The 18,291-nt window shown below is 43.1% G+C and overlaps 1 protein-coding gene across 13 annotated transcripts in view; it reads right to left on the reverse strand.

Moving 5' to 3' along the window:
- The window catches only part of RALGAPA2 (Ral GTPase activating protein catalytic subunit alpha 2), a 280,569-nt gene that overhangs the window by 223,383 nt on the left and 38,895 nt on the right, over positions 1-18,291 (reverse strand). For all 13 annotated transcript variants that reach the window (XR_011466483.1, XR_011466481.1, XR_011466480.1 and 10 more), the window contains exons 4-6: positions 9,984-10,041; positions 4,586-4,629; positions 1,578-1,755 (exon numbers count right to left, since the gene is read on the reverse strand). Coding sequence is in view for 6 of the 13 variants with exons in the window: in XM_070381165.1 (XP_070237266.1) it covers positions 1,578-1,755; positions 4,586-4,629; positions 9,984-10,041 (280 nt within the window). In the remaining 7 variants the exon portion in view is untranslated. The remainder of the gene's footprint in view (positions 1-1,577; positions 1,756-4,585; positions 4,630-9,983; positions 10,042-18,291) is intronic.

The following is an 18,291-nucleotide window of genomic DNA, read 5'->3' on the forward strand; positions in this document are numbered from 1 at the left end:
GAAAGCTAAGCACTGAGGAACTGATGCTTTTGAACTGTGGTGTTGGAGAAGACTCTTGAGAGTCCCTTGGACTGCAAGGAGATCAAACCAGTCAATCCTAAAGGAAATCAACCCTGAACACATTGGAAGGACTGATGCTAAAGCTGAAGCCCCATTACTTTGGCCACTTGATGTGAAGAGCTAACTCATTGGAAAAGACCCTGATGCTGGGAAAGATTGAAGGCAGGAGAAGGGGATGACAGAGGATGAGACGGTTGACTGGCGTCACTGACTCGATGGACATGAGTCTGAGCAAACTCCAGGAGGCAGTGAAGGACAGGGAAGCCTGGCGTGCTGCAGTCCATGGGGTCGCAGAGTCGAGCACGACTTCATCAATTGAACAACAATAACAAGCCAAATAAATAAATATTTTTTTAAAAAGAGCCAGGGGAACAAATGAACACCCACTTATAAAACAATCGCTGTACAGAAAACAGGCAGCAGTTTGGATGCAGATTTAAATCTCATGAACAGCAACAAAAGCACTTGCTCCAGCCAGACACACCATGTGTCTCTGCTCCTGCCAACAGCTGTCCCCTTCCTTCCCCTCCAGTTTCCTCCACTCCAGTAAATCTCTCCTGTCATCATTTCATATAAAACAGGCTCCAGTTCTGTCAGTTCAAATGTCTGTAAAACAGGAGTATGCAGATGACACCACTCTAACGGCAGAAAGCGAATAAGAACTAAAGAGCCTCTTAATGAGGGTGAACGGGGAGAGTGAAAAGGCTGGCTTAAAGCTCAACATTCAAAATACTAAGATCCTGGAATCCGTCCCATCACTTCATGGCAAATAGATGGGGAAAAAATGGAAACAGTGGCAGAGCTTATCTTCTTGGGCTCCAAAATCACTGTGAAGAGTGGCTGCTGCCACAAAATTAAAGACGCTTGCTCCTTGGAAGAAAAGCTATGACAAACCTAGATGGCATATTAAAAAGGAGAGACATCACTTCGCTGACAAAGGTCTGTATAGTTAAAGCTATGGTTTTTCCAGTGGTCATGTATGGCTGTGAGAGTTGGACCATATAGAAGGGTGAGCACTGAAGAACTGATGCTTTTGAACTGTGGTGCTAGAGAAGACTTGAGGGTCCCTTGGACATCAAGGAGATCAAACCAGTCAGTCCTAAAGGAAATCAACCCTGAATATTCACTGGAAGGACTGATGCTGAAGCTGAAGCTCCAATACTTTGGCCACCTGTTTCAAAAAGCTGACTCACTGGAAAAGACCCTGATGCTGGGAAAGATTGAGGGAAGAAGGAAAAGAGGGTGACAGAGGATGAGACGGTTGGATGGCATCATAGACTCAACAGACGTGAGTTTGGGCAAACTCAGGGAGATAGTGAAGGACAGGGAAGCCTGGCGTGCTGTAGTCCTTGGGGTTGCAAAGAGTTGGACAGGACTTAGAGACTGAACAACAACAATTCCTCTTCAGAATCCATCCATGAAACCGAGGTTTCTGTTAGGAAAAGGACAGAATGAGGGATTCCTTATCGCAACGTGGAGGGTAGTTTCTGCCTGTTGGATGGGCCAGTATCACTCACCATCAGCCATGTTGGGGCCAGGGTTGATGAGCGTGTCCAGTGTACAGGGCCCCCTGGACGACATGATGGCAGGGAATCCTGGCACCAGGCTAGCAAAAATCAGCACCTGCTCTTCTGCACAGTTCGTCTGAAGTGCTTGAAGCCACAGAAGAAACAGCCGGATTCCTTCACATCTTATCTAAAAACAAAACGAAAGGCAGCAAAATGAAACAGGCAGTCATACTTGTATGAGTGTACTACAGTGCAGCATTGGTTCTGAGGGACAGATCTAGAAGCTCAAAGCATCACTGAAGTCCTGCACCAAGTCCTCCCCTGTGTGACCAGGAAGCAAGGACACTGCAGCCCAGCACAAGGGCCGGAGGAGCTGGGCTCCAGTGCAGCCTCAGCCACTTTCTAGCTGAGCTGTGAGTGTGGAGGACCACTTAACTTCTCCGTGCCTCACCTCCCCAGCAGTGAAGCAGGGGTGATAACAAAGTTTATCACCAAGTGCTCGTATACGGTGAAGTGGACTGGAACTGCCTGGCTCACAGTAACTGCTACCTAAGCATTTCCTAGTAGTTGCATTTTATTCCTTACAGCAATGGTGTCATCAACGCTCGATTACTCATGAAAACCATGCAAAGAGAATCTTGCTCCGGATTTACACCGTGCTTTGGATAGAACCTGTCAGGTCGCTGCATTATACACAGGTACCATGTTCTTGAAAATCACAACACTTAGACCTAAAAGGGCCCCACGGACCTGGCTGAGGGGGACAGGCAGCCTCTGGCTTCCCTATCCTGTTCTCCTGATGCCCTCCCCTGGCTCCAAATAGTCGGCATCACCCATAGAAAAACATCAATACAGGCAGATGTGACCTTTTTCCTTCTCTGCACTTAAAACTTTCAGCTTCATCCCATTCCTAGAATTCATAAACACAGGTAACTCCATTTTTATATCCCTAAATGGCTGGAAAGATGATGTCAATAAAAGAGATTAAATAAGCAAAAGAGATGGGAAAAAAAATCAGACGCAGCTGAAAGATGTAGTGAGCTCCGAAAGCAGGCAACTGAGGGGCTGCCTGGTGCCTCTTCAGTGACACCAAAATAGTGCTAATTTCTAAAGAGCCAGGGTTCAAACCAGGCCCAGGGTCTGCAGGAAAGTAAGAGGGGAGGAGAGATGGAGGGAAGGAAGGAGAGGAGGGAAGAAAGGAAAGAAGGGAGGAAGGGAAGGAGAGGAGGGAAGGAAGGGGGAAAGGGGATGGATGGAATGAAAGGAAGGTGGGAAGGACAGAAGGAGGAAGGAAGAAAGAGAGAGGGGGAAGATGGGGGGGAAGATGGAGGGAGGGGAGGGAGGGAAAGCTTGGTTGACTCCCCAGAGAAGTCAAATACACCAAGACAGACACCCCATCAACTGTGATCCCCGGGAGCCCCTCTAGACAAGCCCTGGACTCACCACTGCCCTACCCTGCTCACACCTGCCCAGCAGATAAGTGGTGACTTTGCTGAATACATAATGCGATTCACCGCCAGACAAAAAATATATATATATATCAGGGCTAGATCCCCTGGAGAAGGAAATGGCAATCCACTCCTGGACTCTTGCCTGGAAAATCCCATGGACGGAGGAGCCTGATAGGCTACAGTCCATGGGGTCGCAAAAGAGTCAGACACGACTGAGCTACTTCATTTTCACTTTCTATGTATATCTAACCAAATTATATCAAATTTAACAACAGCAAAGTTTCTAGACACTTTGATAAAGTCTCCAATTTTTTAGGTTAACTGTATTTAAAGTAAAGTGAAGTGAAGTCAAAGTCGCTCAGTCGTGTCTGACTCTTTGCAACTCTGTGGACTATACAGTCCATGGAATTCTCCAGGCCAGAATACCAGAGTGGGTAGCCATTCCCTCCTCCAGGGGATCTTCCCAACCCAGGGTTCAAATCCAGGTCTCCCACATTGCAGGCGGATTCTTTACCAGCTAAGCCACAAGGGAAGCCCAAGAATATTGGAGTGGGTAGCCCATCCCTTCTCCAGGGGATCTTCCCGATCCAGGAATTGAACTGGGGTCTCCTGCATTGCAGCTGGATTATTTACCAACTGAGCTATTAAGATAATTAAATATAAATAAGGTCAATAATAAACAGAAGATAACAACCTGGTAAGTTTTAGCTATAAGACCATTAATTAAAATAGAAAGGAGAAAATACAGAAAAATTATGAAACTATAGACAGTTCGTCTCTTTTTTTTCCAACAAGTAAGAGAGCATGAACCTATACAGTTTGAGTGGTTAGGGGCTGTTTAAGCTAATATAAACACCAAAATATATTAGCTTATTAAAGGCACACACGTAAATTAAATAGCTATGAGTGAATTATCTTCCATAAAATATACATCCTGGTTTCTCTTGCTACTTATGTTTCAGGGTCATAAGTATTATTCAGGTATTAAACAGTATACTGTCATTTTAAAAGGCACAGTCATTTAAAATTAGCCAATTTTAACCTAAATTATAAGATCAATCTGCTGCTGCTGCAAAAAAAAAGAATAATAAACATTCGAGAGTAAGGTTCTGCTGCCCTTTTTCTCCACAAGCATTCTCAAAAATAGCAAAAAGTGATTCTGAGACAACTATAGTTTTTAACAAGATTACTGGGGTGTACAGAATCAGAAACATTAGCTCTGAGGCTTAGGCAGGACCTGGGTCAACCCCTTCTCTTTCCAACAATGAAGCTGAAGCAGTCAGCACCTCAGCTGAATAGCAGAATCAAAATCAGAATGCAGGATTCCAAATTCCCAGTCCCAAGCCACTTTCTCCTGAGAAGGTTGAAAATGTCTATCACAGTAAATTATGATGTAAGAGCAAAAACTCCAACAGTATTTGTCATATCATTTCTCAATAAAAAACTAAAACTAAGTTAAATGGATTTTAAAGAATTTTTTTTAACGGCTTAATGCTGCCATTTTATGGTATGAATAAGTTTAAAAGTAATGAAAAAAGCCATTACATTTGCATCTAAAATAAATACCTTAATAGAATTTCCAGTGTGTAGAAGCTTCTTTAAAGTTGAGCCTGAAAGTTTAAAAAAATGAATTAGAAATGGAATATATGAATGCATATTTAAGATCTATTTTTAGTTTTAGAAAGAAAAAATGTGCTTATACCACTTTTCAAACATAAAAGGAAGAAGGCTGACCTTCAGAAGCAAAGCAATGTCACAGAAGGAGAGATGTTTTCAGGATAAAAGCATTCTAAGTATGAACTTCTACAAATTCTTTTAAAAGAGTCAAAATGATTGATAGTAAGGTAACCTAAATGCCCACAGTGGATTGATTATGCGAAAATGTTTCTGTCAGGCACAAAATGAATGACTTTTTTAAATCTCTAAAGGAAAACATAATATAAAACTACCGCTCACAAAACATTTTTACAAGAACGTTTTACGAATATTCAGGACAGCATGCCGCTCTGCTTGCAATGACAACCACATTTATGGTTTCAGTCCATCTATAAATCACCTTGCAGAGCACTTGGGTCACTGTCGAGGAGAGGGACTCAAAAGTTTGGTCAGAACTACTTCAGCCAAGAGCAAAACCATGGAGTACAGCCTATGGGGTGAGAAGGCTCCTCAGGAGGATGGAGACGTGTACCTGTGACCCTCTGGATGTGTCCATGCCTTTAGCATGGAGACAGCTTGGCAACCCCACCTCAGTATCACATGTGGCCCCTAAATGAGGTCTCAACCTCACAAAGGATATAATCTTTAAAAATGAGAGTATACTGGAAGTCTTAAGCTTTTCTTCCAATTTTTTGAGAAAAAAAAATATTATTTAGATTTCCTGATGGAGAGTTTTGTGCAATGTTTTAAAACTGGATATCACTTTCCAACACCAACGTAGTTTGAAGAAACAGAGTCAGTGCCTTGACAATTGCTGCAGGTTGTATCTATGTGGACATGCATGTGCACTAAGTCACTTTGGTCGTATCCGACTCTTTGCAACCCCATGGATTGTAGCCCACCAGGCTCCCCCATCCATGAGATTCTCCAGGAAAGAATACTGGAGTCGGTTGCCATGCTGTCCTCTGGGAGATCTTCCCGACCCAGGGATCGAACCTGCGTCTCTTACATCTCCTGCATTGGCAGGTGGGTTTTTCATCACTAGCACCACCTGGGAAGCCCCATCTATGTGGACAGATACACAAATATCAGCTAAATGCATGCACTTTAGGAATTCATTAGCCAGCTAGTTTTCTGAAGGAACTTTGTATGACTGCTGTTACACCTAATGCTGGGCTCAGAGGAAACTCACCACTATCATGACTAGGCTGCAGCACTAGATTACCAATGTGATTAAATGAGGAAGTGCCTGCTTCCCTCTACTCCTATCACCAAAGCATGTCCAGTGATTTGGGGTTCAGGGTCAGCACTGCCTGGGCGGGGCTCTTAGAGCTGAGGCTCAAGTGCCTATGCTAACGGACTATCTCTCCCACACCCACCCGCCAACTGGTCCTTATCCCTCGCCTCCCTGTTCATCCGTTTTTGGACAAAGTCCATTCTGCCCCCGTTTAGTTTTTGTTTCATGATGCCTTGGGGGACCTGGTGACGCTTGCCAGGTCCAGCAGACACCTCACCTCCCAGGAGACTGGGGATGAAGTCTGCACAGACAGCTCTCTTCCAAGACATCTGAAAAATCCACCGTCTTACAACACATCCTCGAAAACACTTTCTCCAGTCATTGTGTGTGACCACCGGGGATTGTCAGTCCTTCCCCATTTTGAAATGAGCCCAGCGTTTTTATTTTAAACTTTCAGCCTACCCATAATTGCCTGTATCCACTCTTCCCTGCACAGGGAGGAGTAAATACATATAAAAAGGACAGACTTTACAAACAGACGCAGGGAATCTGCTCCATTATCTGTCAATAGTCCCCTGCTTTTTAAAATCCTCCTGTTAATTTGTTATAGCCCAAAAGAAAACTAATATATATTTGATCTATTCCATCCTGTTGTATTCAGAAACTCTCAGAACACTTTTAAAATAAGAATATTATAAAGAAAAATGTGTGCAATGCAGGCACATATCAGAGGGTTTCAACATGAGAACCGGGGAAGAGGATCCAAGATCCTTCCCTGGCCACATTAGGTACTTCTTTGTTTGTTATTTATTTGGCTGCACCAGTCTTAGCTGTGGCATGCAGGAACTATAGTTGAATCATTAGAAGTCTTGGTTGCAGCTTGTGGGATAGTTCCCTGACCAGGGATTGAACCTGGGCCCCCTGCAGTGGGAGTTCAGAGTCTCAGCCACTGGACTACCAGGGAAGTTCCCACATTATGTATTAAAGGCCCTAAGTTCACAGAGATATTTCTACTTTTACTTTACCATTACGAAATCCATTTCATTCTAACTTCAAAAAGTTTCTGTCTACGTATCATTCCTATTTGGATGTTTAAACTCCTCATTCAAACTATAATTATCCCCAACCCCATCACTGCATGTGTCTTTTCAACCCTAACGATTGCCACTAGATTGACACACGTGTAAAAACAACAAATAAGTACACTAAAGTAGTTGAAAAATACTTAAAAATTAGAAAGCTCAATATCGAAAGATGAAAAAGTATTAAAACTCACGTTAGCTTAAATGTTTATCACACAGAATGTATTGTAATTTTACTTTCCTGACTTTAATGGAAGCAAATTAATCACTGCTTTCAAAAATCTACTTCTTGGCTTATCTCATTTTCGACTGCAAGACTTTCAATGCTTCAAAATCTCTTCCAATGAAGTGGAATCCTTTAAAGGTCTTTAAAAGATTTTTAAAAGATAACAAAGACATTTTGAATCTAACATTGACATTATAAAATTCTTCTTTATTTTTAAAAAAAAAAAAACCTCCCCTGTGTGTGTGTGTGCATCATGCCTCAAACCAATGAATAAGCAATGGCAGTATGACACCAGAGGAGCGATAAGAACGTGGAGAAATGCCAAAAGGGTGGTGCACAAGCTCTGCTGAAAGTGCCAGTGGAGCAAGGGCACAGGACCTCCCGGCACTGAAACATCGGAGAACAGGGGAGCAGCAGTCCATTGGAGGAAACTGACATTAACAATTTTCTCAGAATGAATCAAGGGCCTAAATGTGAAACATACAACTACACAATCTCTAGGAGAAAACACAGATCTTTTGCGATCTTGGGTTAGGCAAAGATTCATCAGACAAGACACCAAAAGCAAAATTCATAAAAGTAAGATTGATACCCTGGACTTCATCAAAATTAATAACATCTACTCCCTGAAGTAAACTATTATGACTGAAAAGACAAACCAGAGATGGGAAGAAAATATTTCCAAATCATATGTTTGATTAAAACACTTACAACCAAAATATGTGAAGAGCTCTTAGAATTCAGTATTAGGATGAAAAAACATCCTAAACTTGAAAAACAGGCAACAGATTCATAGATACACTTCACCAAGACATACAGGTGGCAAATGGCACATGAAAAGACGCTAAAGATCACGTAGTCATTAGAGAAATGCAAATTACAACCACAATGAGATACCACTACCACTAAAATTAAAACTCAGATCATACGAAGTGTTGATGAGAATGTGGTGTAACCGGAACTCTCACACTGCTAGCAGGAATGTAAAATGGTACAAACACTTTGTTAAACATATGTCTTTATACGATGCAGCCACTTCATTCTCAAAGATTGGAAAACACGTGTCCACACAAAGACTTGCATGCAAATGTTTACAGTAGCTTTATTTGTAGCCAAATACTATTAATAGAAACAACCCAAAGGCCCATCATCAAATGATGAACTATGGTATCTCCATGCAATGGAATACAGTACAACTCAGAAGTTAAAAAGAACGAACTGTTAATATCTGCACCAACACAGATGCACCTCAAAATAATTATATTGAGTGAAAGAAGCCAAACAAAACGGGAATATACTGCATGATTCTATTTCCATAAGACTCTAAAAAATCAAGCTATAAGGCCAAAAAGCAGACTGGTGTTTGCAGATCAGGGGACTAAGGGGTGAGCTGGGGAAGGGGGCAGGGGTGGTCAGGAGGAAATTCTTGGGAGTGATGGCTATATTCATCATCGTGATGGTATCCATGGCTGCACAGGTGTAGACCTGTGATTAAACTTATCAAATAATATATATTAAGCATGTACAATTTGTTGTATGTCAATGATAGTCCAGAAAAAGGTTTTCTTTTAAAAAGTAAAAAAAAAAACCCAGCAGGTAGCCTGGAAATGATTGAATGACAGATCAGCGGGACGGAGGTTGTGGTTAAACAGAGATGTGTGTCATGACAAGGGTCGGAGGAGAATCAGGAAGCCACGGAGGGTGAGGGGTCATGGGGCTGATGGGTAACTTGCCAGGAAGGAAAAGGACTGGGAGAGAGTGAAGCCATTTAAAAGAAAGCAAGTGGGCAAAAGATAGAGGACACGCCGGCAACAAGGAGGGACAACGCAGCATCGTCAAGAGACAGAGATTTCCATAGAGGGGGTGGTGGATAAGGTCAGGACTTGGTCTTGCAGGAAAATAAAAAGGCCACAATCTCATCCCCATCCTCTGAGGGAGACAGAGAATAGTCAGAGAAAACCTGGGTTTCAGCAGTGTAGGAGACTGCAGGGCTGTTCCTTAACCCAAGAAGAGGGCTTCCAGACAACAGAGGGGTGATGGGTGAAAGACACTGGGAGGGCACAGCGTGAGCTGACATGGCATCAGGCCCAGCCAGCCCTTGGCGGGCAGGCCGCACACAGGTCCCCGGAGTTGGCTCAGCCTGGCCGCAATGCACCCTGAGAGGGTCCTGGTGTGAAGTCCACGGGGAGCTACTGATCCCTCAGGAAGACTGGGCTCTGGGTGACCTGACTGGGGTTGGGGGAACCAGGAGGGCTTGTCAGACTCAGACTCCTGAGGAGTGAGCCATAGAAACTATGAGAGATGAGTCTCAGAGGGTGTGTTCCCAATCCCAGGCAAATGTGGGGCCACTGGGTAGCCCGGGGGCATGACCAACACGGATACTCTTAAAAAGTCATCAGCCGATTTGCAGTTTATTTATGTACCTGGTTTTTATACTATCTACAAGAAAAATCTAGTTGAACAAACTAGATTTAACGACTCATATATAAAATCCCCGCACAAATTTTGGCCATGTGTGAACATTCACTGATTGAGCCTATACCTTTAAAGCCCAAAGTGTATTTTTTTTAATATTTATTTATTTTTGGCTGTGCTAGGCCTTCATTATGGTGGGCAAGAGGTACAGAGAGGTGTAAAAATATGCTACATATATATATATATATATATATATATATATATATGTAAATTCAAATCCACAATCATTTATTGGCGATTTTACTAGAAGAAATACACATTAATTAAAATTTTTGTAATTGTTCTTACCTATACTCTGGTAATGCCATCGAAAGAAAATTCGTTCAGGTAGAAACTGCAATATTTTCTATTAAAAAAAAAACAACGAAAATTAATAAGATGCAAAAAGAAAATAAACAACAAATGAATGAAGTTACACATTTTCATGACAGCCCATAGTACATGCTATAGATCTATATATCTCTACATAGAGGGCTTCCCTGATAGCTCAAGTGGTAAAGAATCCATCTGTGATGCAGGAGATGCAAGTGATGTCGGTTGGATCTCTGGGTCGGAAAGATCCCCTAGAGAAGGAAATGGCAACCTGCTCCAATATTCTTGCCTGGGAAATGCCTTGGACAGAGGAGCCTGGCGGGCTACAGTCCCTGGGGTTGCAAAGAGTCAGACATGACTGAGCAGGCAAGCATGCAGCATCTCTATACAGATGTATTTCAGAAAAGGAAAAAAAAAAACACTTTGCAATAGCATAAATTTCACTTTATCTTGGACCCCTATGAAACAGTCTCTTTCACTTGCCCCAAGCAAGCTTCCTCCCCTGAATGTTTTAAAGAGATTACTAGCCCAACTTTAATTCTCCGTAAAAGAAAGAAAAGGGAAAAAAATAACAGAAGGGATCACTGTAATTATATCACAGCCATTGCTTAAATAGAACAAAAATAACCTGTCAAATGCCAGATTCTCTAGGTTTTCTCTTTTTCCCCTTCTACTTCCCATTTCCATTAAAAGCATCACCTGTCTCCAGACAAGAAACAGAACTGGGAAGAAAGATGAACAAAGAGGGTGAGACCTTACTCCGTGGAATAAGGAAATGAAACTGGCGGCAAGGATTTCTTGAAATTAAGAGCTAAAAATTAGTTTTAGGATAGTAGTTATGACCCTCTCTCCTCCCACCATCCCTGGTAGATATAACAAAGAACCTTTACTTCTTCTGATTCTGATTTAATTAAATTCTATAGTACCCCACAATTTTCAAAAGTTTCACACACAGGATTTCACATAATCCCATAATAACTCTTCCCCCTCACCTCAACTCCCATATTGCAACCTGCCCTCTTCCCTTTCCCCACTGGCAACCACTAATTTGTTCAATATATCTATGAGTCTGCTTCTTTTTTCATTCACTAGCTTATTATATTTTTTAGATTTCACATATAAGTGATGTCACACAGTATGTGCCTTGTCTGACTTATTTCACTTAGCATAATGTTCCCCAAGTTCATTCTTTTTATGGCTGAGTAGTATTCCACTGTGTTTGATGGGAGGGTGTGTGTGTGTGTGTGTGTGTGTGTATATATACACCTTCTTTACCCACCATCTGTCAGTGGACATTTAGGTTGCTTCCATACATTGGGAATTATAAATAGTGCTGTTGCCTTTTGTGATTCTTTAACTCATACTTTCTCTTTTACTGAAAAATTTACTACAGTACATGTGCTCAGTCATGTCTGACTTTTTGCGACCCCAAGGACCATAGCCTGCCAGGTCCCTCTGTCCGTGGAATTCTCCAGGCAAGAACACTGGAGTGGGCTGCCACTTCCTATTCCATCTACAGAGGCGAGGTTCAATGTGTTTGATAACAAATGAATAATGATCCCTGTAGGCTGAGTTCTCTGGGGAACAGACCCTGCATGCAGTTAGGAGTGCCAGTGGTTTACTGGGGAGCAGCCTCTGTGAAAGAGAAATGAGGAAACAGAGGAGCCCCAGACCCCTACTCGGAGTGTATGGCCCCACAGGAGTCCGGGAGCAGATGGCCTGCTGGAGGAGCCCGGGTGCCTGAGGACGGCCAGGCCCCCTCACTGCAACCTCAGTGGGTCACTGGCTGGGGACATGATGGGAAGAGCGTGGTGGTGGCTGGAAGCTGAGGATGGCAGCCTTGCAGCCAGGCTGGAGGGGACATGAGCTGTGCATCTGTCTGTCTGCTACAGCCATCTTCCAGTGACTACTTGGAATATTCTCATCGTATCGAGAGGCTGAAGGCCTAACAGAAATGACCCTACTACTTCTGCTGGCTTTGTTTCTCATCAGCTGGCTGAGGCTTCATAGGCAGTGGAGCCCAGCATTGTCTCCTCCTCCCATCTAGTCCTCTCTCCCCAGCTGAGGGAACAGCAGCAACTGGGTGTCCTCTTGGGTCAGGCTTTCTCCTCCAAGGGCATTTGGCATCCCACCTACATTCCTGACCAGGGATCAAACCCGTGCTCCTTTCACCGGAAGTGCAGAGTCTTAGCCACTAGACCACCAGGGAAGTCCCTCCAGGATTCTCTTCTGGTCCCATCTTGCCACTTAATCTAAAAATTTCATACAGCAGATGCTGAGAAAATTAGTCTCAAGAGTCAGGGTAGAGCTTATCTCAGACAAGACGAATGCGTGACATGCCCACGGGCTCCTCAGAACTCTCTGTTGTCGGGAAACCATCTGGCACTGAATTGTGCTTTTCAACCTTTCAAAATACAGATAGATCGCTCTTCTTGATTTAGATTTCCTTTCTTAGTAGGCAACAAAGAAAAAAAATGTCTTTATTTTTGCTGCTGCTGTTAACTTTATTTTTTCCCCTTTATGTTTTTAAATTTTAATTGGAGGATAATTGCTTTCAATATTGTGTTGGCTTCTGCCATACATCAAAATATAAAGAAAGACAGCGACTACAGCAAAACGGTGGGCGAGGACTGCTAGGATGCTGCTGGTGGGCCACAAGTAGCCTCCAACTTGTTCCGAGGTCAGGCCTGACATCGTCACCACTTCCAGACAAAAGTTTTCAGATTTCCAAAATGGATGGACTTTAAAGATACTCAAAAATCAACTCAGTAAGGTTTGGATAAGAAATACCATGCACAAATATCTGAGCTACTAAGAATATTCCCAAACAGACATAATATTACACAACTCAAAGCTGAACTCACCCACAGAGATGCTTTTTGCACTCAAATATAGCAAGAGTCATTTTTTATACATTGAAGCCTACGAGGTCAATAAAAACAAAGCCCCACACAACTATCTGTGCCTAAAGGCTAAGCCTGTCCCTCTGAAAGCCCCAGATGAAGCCTACCTCTGTGGAGGCCAATACAACATGGCATTGCTGCTGCAGCCAATATTCTAAGCTCCACGACTGTGGATGCCACAGAAGCTATTGACATCTTGTTTGCAGTTTCACTGGAGAGTAAAATTTTAAAAAATGCAGGAAAGCCACACAGCGTGAATAAATATTACTTTTCTGAAAGGCACATGGCTGTAGTTAATGCTTGGTGCTCAGCTGCATCTGTATGGTAATCCAACACAGCACACTCGAAATAGAAATTAGGTCTTACTACTGATCGGCACCTCGGGGAATCTGTCATTCTTTTAAGTGATTATCCACAGTCCCTTTTTTCTTCAGAACCTACTGCATGACCAGGAATAATGTGAAATGGAAGCTGCAGTTTATACAAGATGCTATCGTGTACTTTAAAACTGCTGATCTTCGTTTAATTTGTATGGGAAACTCCTTTTTTTCTTTCAAATCATTCCTAGATGATTGCAATGTATCCCAGTAGATTCACACCCAATTTTGATTCCACTTAGAAAAGGAGGTCAGTGAAGAAGGAGGAAATGTCACATAATCACCGATGCAATAACGTGACCAGTTAACCGGTCAACAATGACCAGTGAAACCTGCTCTGTGCACACAAACAGAACATGGGAACCACTCTCCCTGAAACCAGCCGCGAGGCCCAGGGTGCAAGGTGAAGAAAACACTGACCAGAAAACACAAAGTTCAGTGTGGAGGAACAGAAGTCTTATTTAGTCACGTGGCCTTTTGAGTTCAGAAAACTTAGGAAGAGACAGAGCAGGTGGCTTTATAGGACATATCCTGTGAACGCCACACGTGCTTTGGTCTCAACAGGACCCCATGGGCAGGAGCCAGATGGCCTGGAGAGTCCCAGGGTGATCTACGGAGACAGTGCCGTGTTCAACCACTCAGGGCCTGGTCACCGCTCATCTCTCACTAAAAATGACTATCCAGTGCAGACAAAATAGTCTCATCGAATTTTGGGTGTCAACATTTGGGACTTTGAAATTTAAGAGAAATGGAGCTAAAATTAGGAACAACAGAATCTTAAAAATAAGGTACCTATATTTTGAGTTTAAAAAGTCATGCTTTTCTTCTTATCCATGTACCCTTCTAGCTAGTCACTCACCCTGCTGTTAACTGAGCCAGGAAAGCACAGCTCTGTCTTCTTACAGCCTTTTCCGTCTTTAAGACCCAACTCAAACATCACCTCTTGAGAAGGGCTCACCTCAACCACCTCTCCACCACATCCCTCCCCAACACGACAGGCACCAGCCACTCCTCCAGCAGCTGCTGCATTCCTAGAGAGAAGACCTCCTATGAGCCATCTTAAGGACCCCTATGAGTGATTTAGCACGCACGCAGGCACATACAACAGATACAAAGAAATGCCCAAGTTTAAGGTAGGTGCTGATACGCAGACATCGCAGAAACTCAGAACCCTGACAGCAGGCGTTTGACAAAGAGAATAGAACTGGCTTTCCCAACGTTATGTGTGTACATGCATGCTAAGTTACTTCAGTTGTGTCCCACTCTGTGCGACCCCATGGACTGTAGCCTGCTGGGTTCCTCTGTCCATGGGATTCTCCAGGCAAGAATACTGGAGTGGGTTGCTATGCCCTCCTCCAGGGGATCTTCCTGACCCAGGAATAGAACCTGCTTCTCTTACATCTCCTGCATTGGCAGTCGGGTTCTTTACCACTAGGGCTGCCTGGGAAGCCCCTGCCCAGTGTTATAGTAAATCTTAATACTTGATTAGATTATCACTCAAAAGGCAATACTTTTCTTGGCTAATGAGAAAAAGAAAAAAATATTGCCAAACACTTAAAACACAAGGCAAAAACATCTAAAGGAAATAGGGAATGCATAAAAAAAAAGAGGATGGAATCTGATTTCTCCCTCCTGTATTTTAGAAATTGATCAATATAAAAATGTGGGAAAATCTCTTTAAGCAATGAAAACTCAGAAAGGGTAAAGGATCCCATCTACGAGCAAAACACTCAGAGGAATCACTGCTTAAAGCACAGACGAACCTGTGAAGAGGAGTAGGGGTTGTGGCCCCCTCCTGAGAAAGCAGGATATCCATAGAATATGCAGCAAAGGAGGGACCATCCTCAAAAGAAATGGATTCTTCCTTCTGAAATAGATTTGCTGAAAGAATAGGGTACTTTTTAAAGCAATTTTCACTCACAGTCTTAAGAGACCCACGAGGACACTGAGTCTTTTTTAAGATCTGCATAAATAAAAACAGTAGATGCACAGGTAATGTTTGAAATCAGAAAATACTGCATGGAGATGAAAACCCAGAAAGCATGAATCTAGAGTCACCACAGAGCTTCCCACATAACCTCATGCATCCCGAGACCTCCCTAGCACTAATCAAGCTGAACAGAGAGATAAGGGTCCAGACGTAGCACATTCAAAGCTGCAAATTCAACATACAGTTAAAAGTCCTACAGAAAATCTGAGAAGAACAAATGGATTATCCACAAAGGAACAAAACTGAGGTTGACCTCGGTCTTTCTGCAAATATTAAGCTCCAGAAGGCAGCATGGTCAGCTGCTCACAGCAGGCCACTCTGAGAAGGGGCAGCAGAACAGAGACATACAGAAGAACAGATGTCCCACAGCAAGCCAGGTCTTGCATGTGAATCTGGCGTGTAACACAGATGGCTAGAGAAGGTGGCACTAGTGGTAAAGAACCTGCCACCAATGCAGAAGACATAAGAGATGCAGGTTTGATCCCTGGATCAGGAAGAACCCCTAGGAGAGAGCTCTGCAACCCACTCCAGTATTCTGGCCTGGAGAATCCCATGGACAGAGGAGCTTGGCAGGCTACAGTCCATGGGGTTACAAAGAGTCAAACATGACTGAATTGACTTAGCACTCCTACACACACACACACGCACACACACACACACACACACACACACACACACAGAGTACAATATAGCTCTTTTGCAAAGCAAACAAAATTCAGAGTATTGAGAAAAAGAGATTATTTGAAAAGCATAGAGCCAGCTATATTTGTCTGAAGTTTTTGTTTTTTTTCTAAAAAAAGGTATTCTAGAGCTGGGAATTTTTCAGCCCCATACCTCACCCTCCTCAACATACTAAATGATTCATATTCCAGCAAATACAGAGATTAGTTTTAAATAATCCAAAAACAAGGGTGCAGGTGCATAAACAGCATGAACAACAATCTGTATTTATATAACTGGAATTAATACGGGCATAAAAATAGAGCAAATCCTCAAAACCATTAACATAAGAGAAATAAATGTTAAAAATATTACAATAAAATAATCTGGATAAAAAGTGCTTAAAATAGCTAAAAAGTAAGATGGACAAAAGATATATGGGGGTAAAGTAAAAGTAACGCCAAACACTGCTTTAGTCTTGATCAGTTGTCAGTTATCTCAGTCGCCCAATTGTGTCCGACTCTTTGCGACCCCATGGACTGCAATCCACCAGGCTCCTCTCCATGGGATTCTCCAGGTAAGAATACTGGAGTGGGTTGCCAGGCCCTCCTCCAGGGGACCTTCCTGATCCAGGGATCAAACCTGGGCCTCCTGAACCTCAGACAGATTCCTTACCGTCTGAGCCACCAGGGATAATAAAAAGAAATTTTTAATAGCAATTTTTAAATTTAAACAATGATAGAAATGATAGAAAATCGAAAGTATATCTCCCAAATCCCAAAGCATAAAGAGTCAGTAACCTCTCCCCAAAAAAACAAGAGTAGAAGAAAAAAAGTTAATGCTAATTATTACACACAAAAATAATAAATATAAATAAGTTAAATTTCTCTACCAAAGACCAAGTCACTCAGAACTGGTTTCCAAACACACAAAGACAAACAACAAGAAATACAGAAAGTGACATAGTAGCACATAATTCGACCCACAAGATGTGGTTTTGCTCTGAGTAACCCACTGGCTGGAACACCCCCAAGAGGAGTCTTCTTTACACCCGAGGTTCTGACGCAGGAAACCTCAGTCACAACCAAACTTGCCACCTCTTCTTCAATTCAAGCTTCTATTTCCTGGCTAGAAACTGCATTTTTCAGATCTCTTCAAGTTTGATACCAACACAACCAGCTGTTTGTTTTTTCTGTGCCATTTTTCACAGAACAAGAAGAAAAAAAAATTTTTACATCCAGAGAGTTTCCAGGCAGAGAAATAACCACTCCCCCAGGAGATGCTAGCACCTGGTTCCTGTACCCCTAGAACCTACAAGGATTTAAACGCATTTAAACACCCGCTTCCACACAGTTAGAACGTGTCACAGAACCGCAGTCAGCTCACGGCGAGCTCCTCTGCCAAGTTCACCCAGGGAACACCAGGTCTGCAGGAGCAGCTGATGCCAGCAGGCTTTTCAGCCTGTCCTGCATGGCGAGCATCTCACACACTGGGTGTCAGTGTAGCAGCCACCACACTGCATCCAAGCAAAACACGCCACAGAAAAATGACCATCGGATGACAGCAAACGCACGTACAACTGTCTCCTAAACTGATACATGAAGAAACCAACTCGTCCAAACTGTGGTCACCTATGCATTCCAATCAGTTTAAAGGGAGAGAAAAGGGTCTTTGTGTATCTCCTGCTGTTCTAACAGTGACTACAACGTGCTCGAGTTTTAGTGTGACGTTTCCTTATATGTGGTCCTGACGCAGACTCTACCCTCTGCCCTTGTGGGGTTCCTGGGAGCATCTGTGGGTGCTACCTCCGGTGGACCCACTCCTGGAGGTGTCAGCCACCCAGGGCCATGGTGCACACCACGGGAGAAGGCCGCGGCACCCCAGCTGTGGCAGAGGGCCACTGGAGTGTAATTTCACACGGCCGCAGGCTTCTCTAACAGCTTCAGTATCCCCTTCCTCCCAGGTAAACTGAGTAATTTAGTATATTCTGTTGGGTCAGTCCCAAGTTTCTCACCTAGAAGTCACAAGGCATAAGGAAAACTGTAGTCTTGGTATTAAATTTAGAAGTTAAAATGTCCAGTGAAAATGGCTCCTTTCAACTCAGACACTGTCATCTAAGTCAAATTGTTATTAGTAATATGTAAAAAGATTGCTGAATTATAACCACAATTAGAATTCTAGAAGCGATTAGATGTTTACCCTGCTTCCATCTTCCCGTCTGCAGAGATCATAAAGATTTCATGATCAGAAGCAGATACGTGCTCCAGAAACAGAAGACCCGGCCCCGGGTTGCGTTATCTCCCCAACATCTTGTGCAGGGCCCGGTGCTAGGGAGCGATCACTGAGCTGACTCA

This window comes from Bos mutus, chromosome 13, assembly GCF_027580195.1.
Source record: "Bos mutus isolate GX-2022 chromosome 13, NWIPB_WYAK_1.1, whole genome shotgun sequence".
In the NCBI taxonomy this organism is placed as follows: Eukaryota; Metazoa; Chordata; class Mammalia; order Artiodactyla; family Bovidae; genus Bos; species Bos mutus.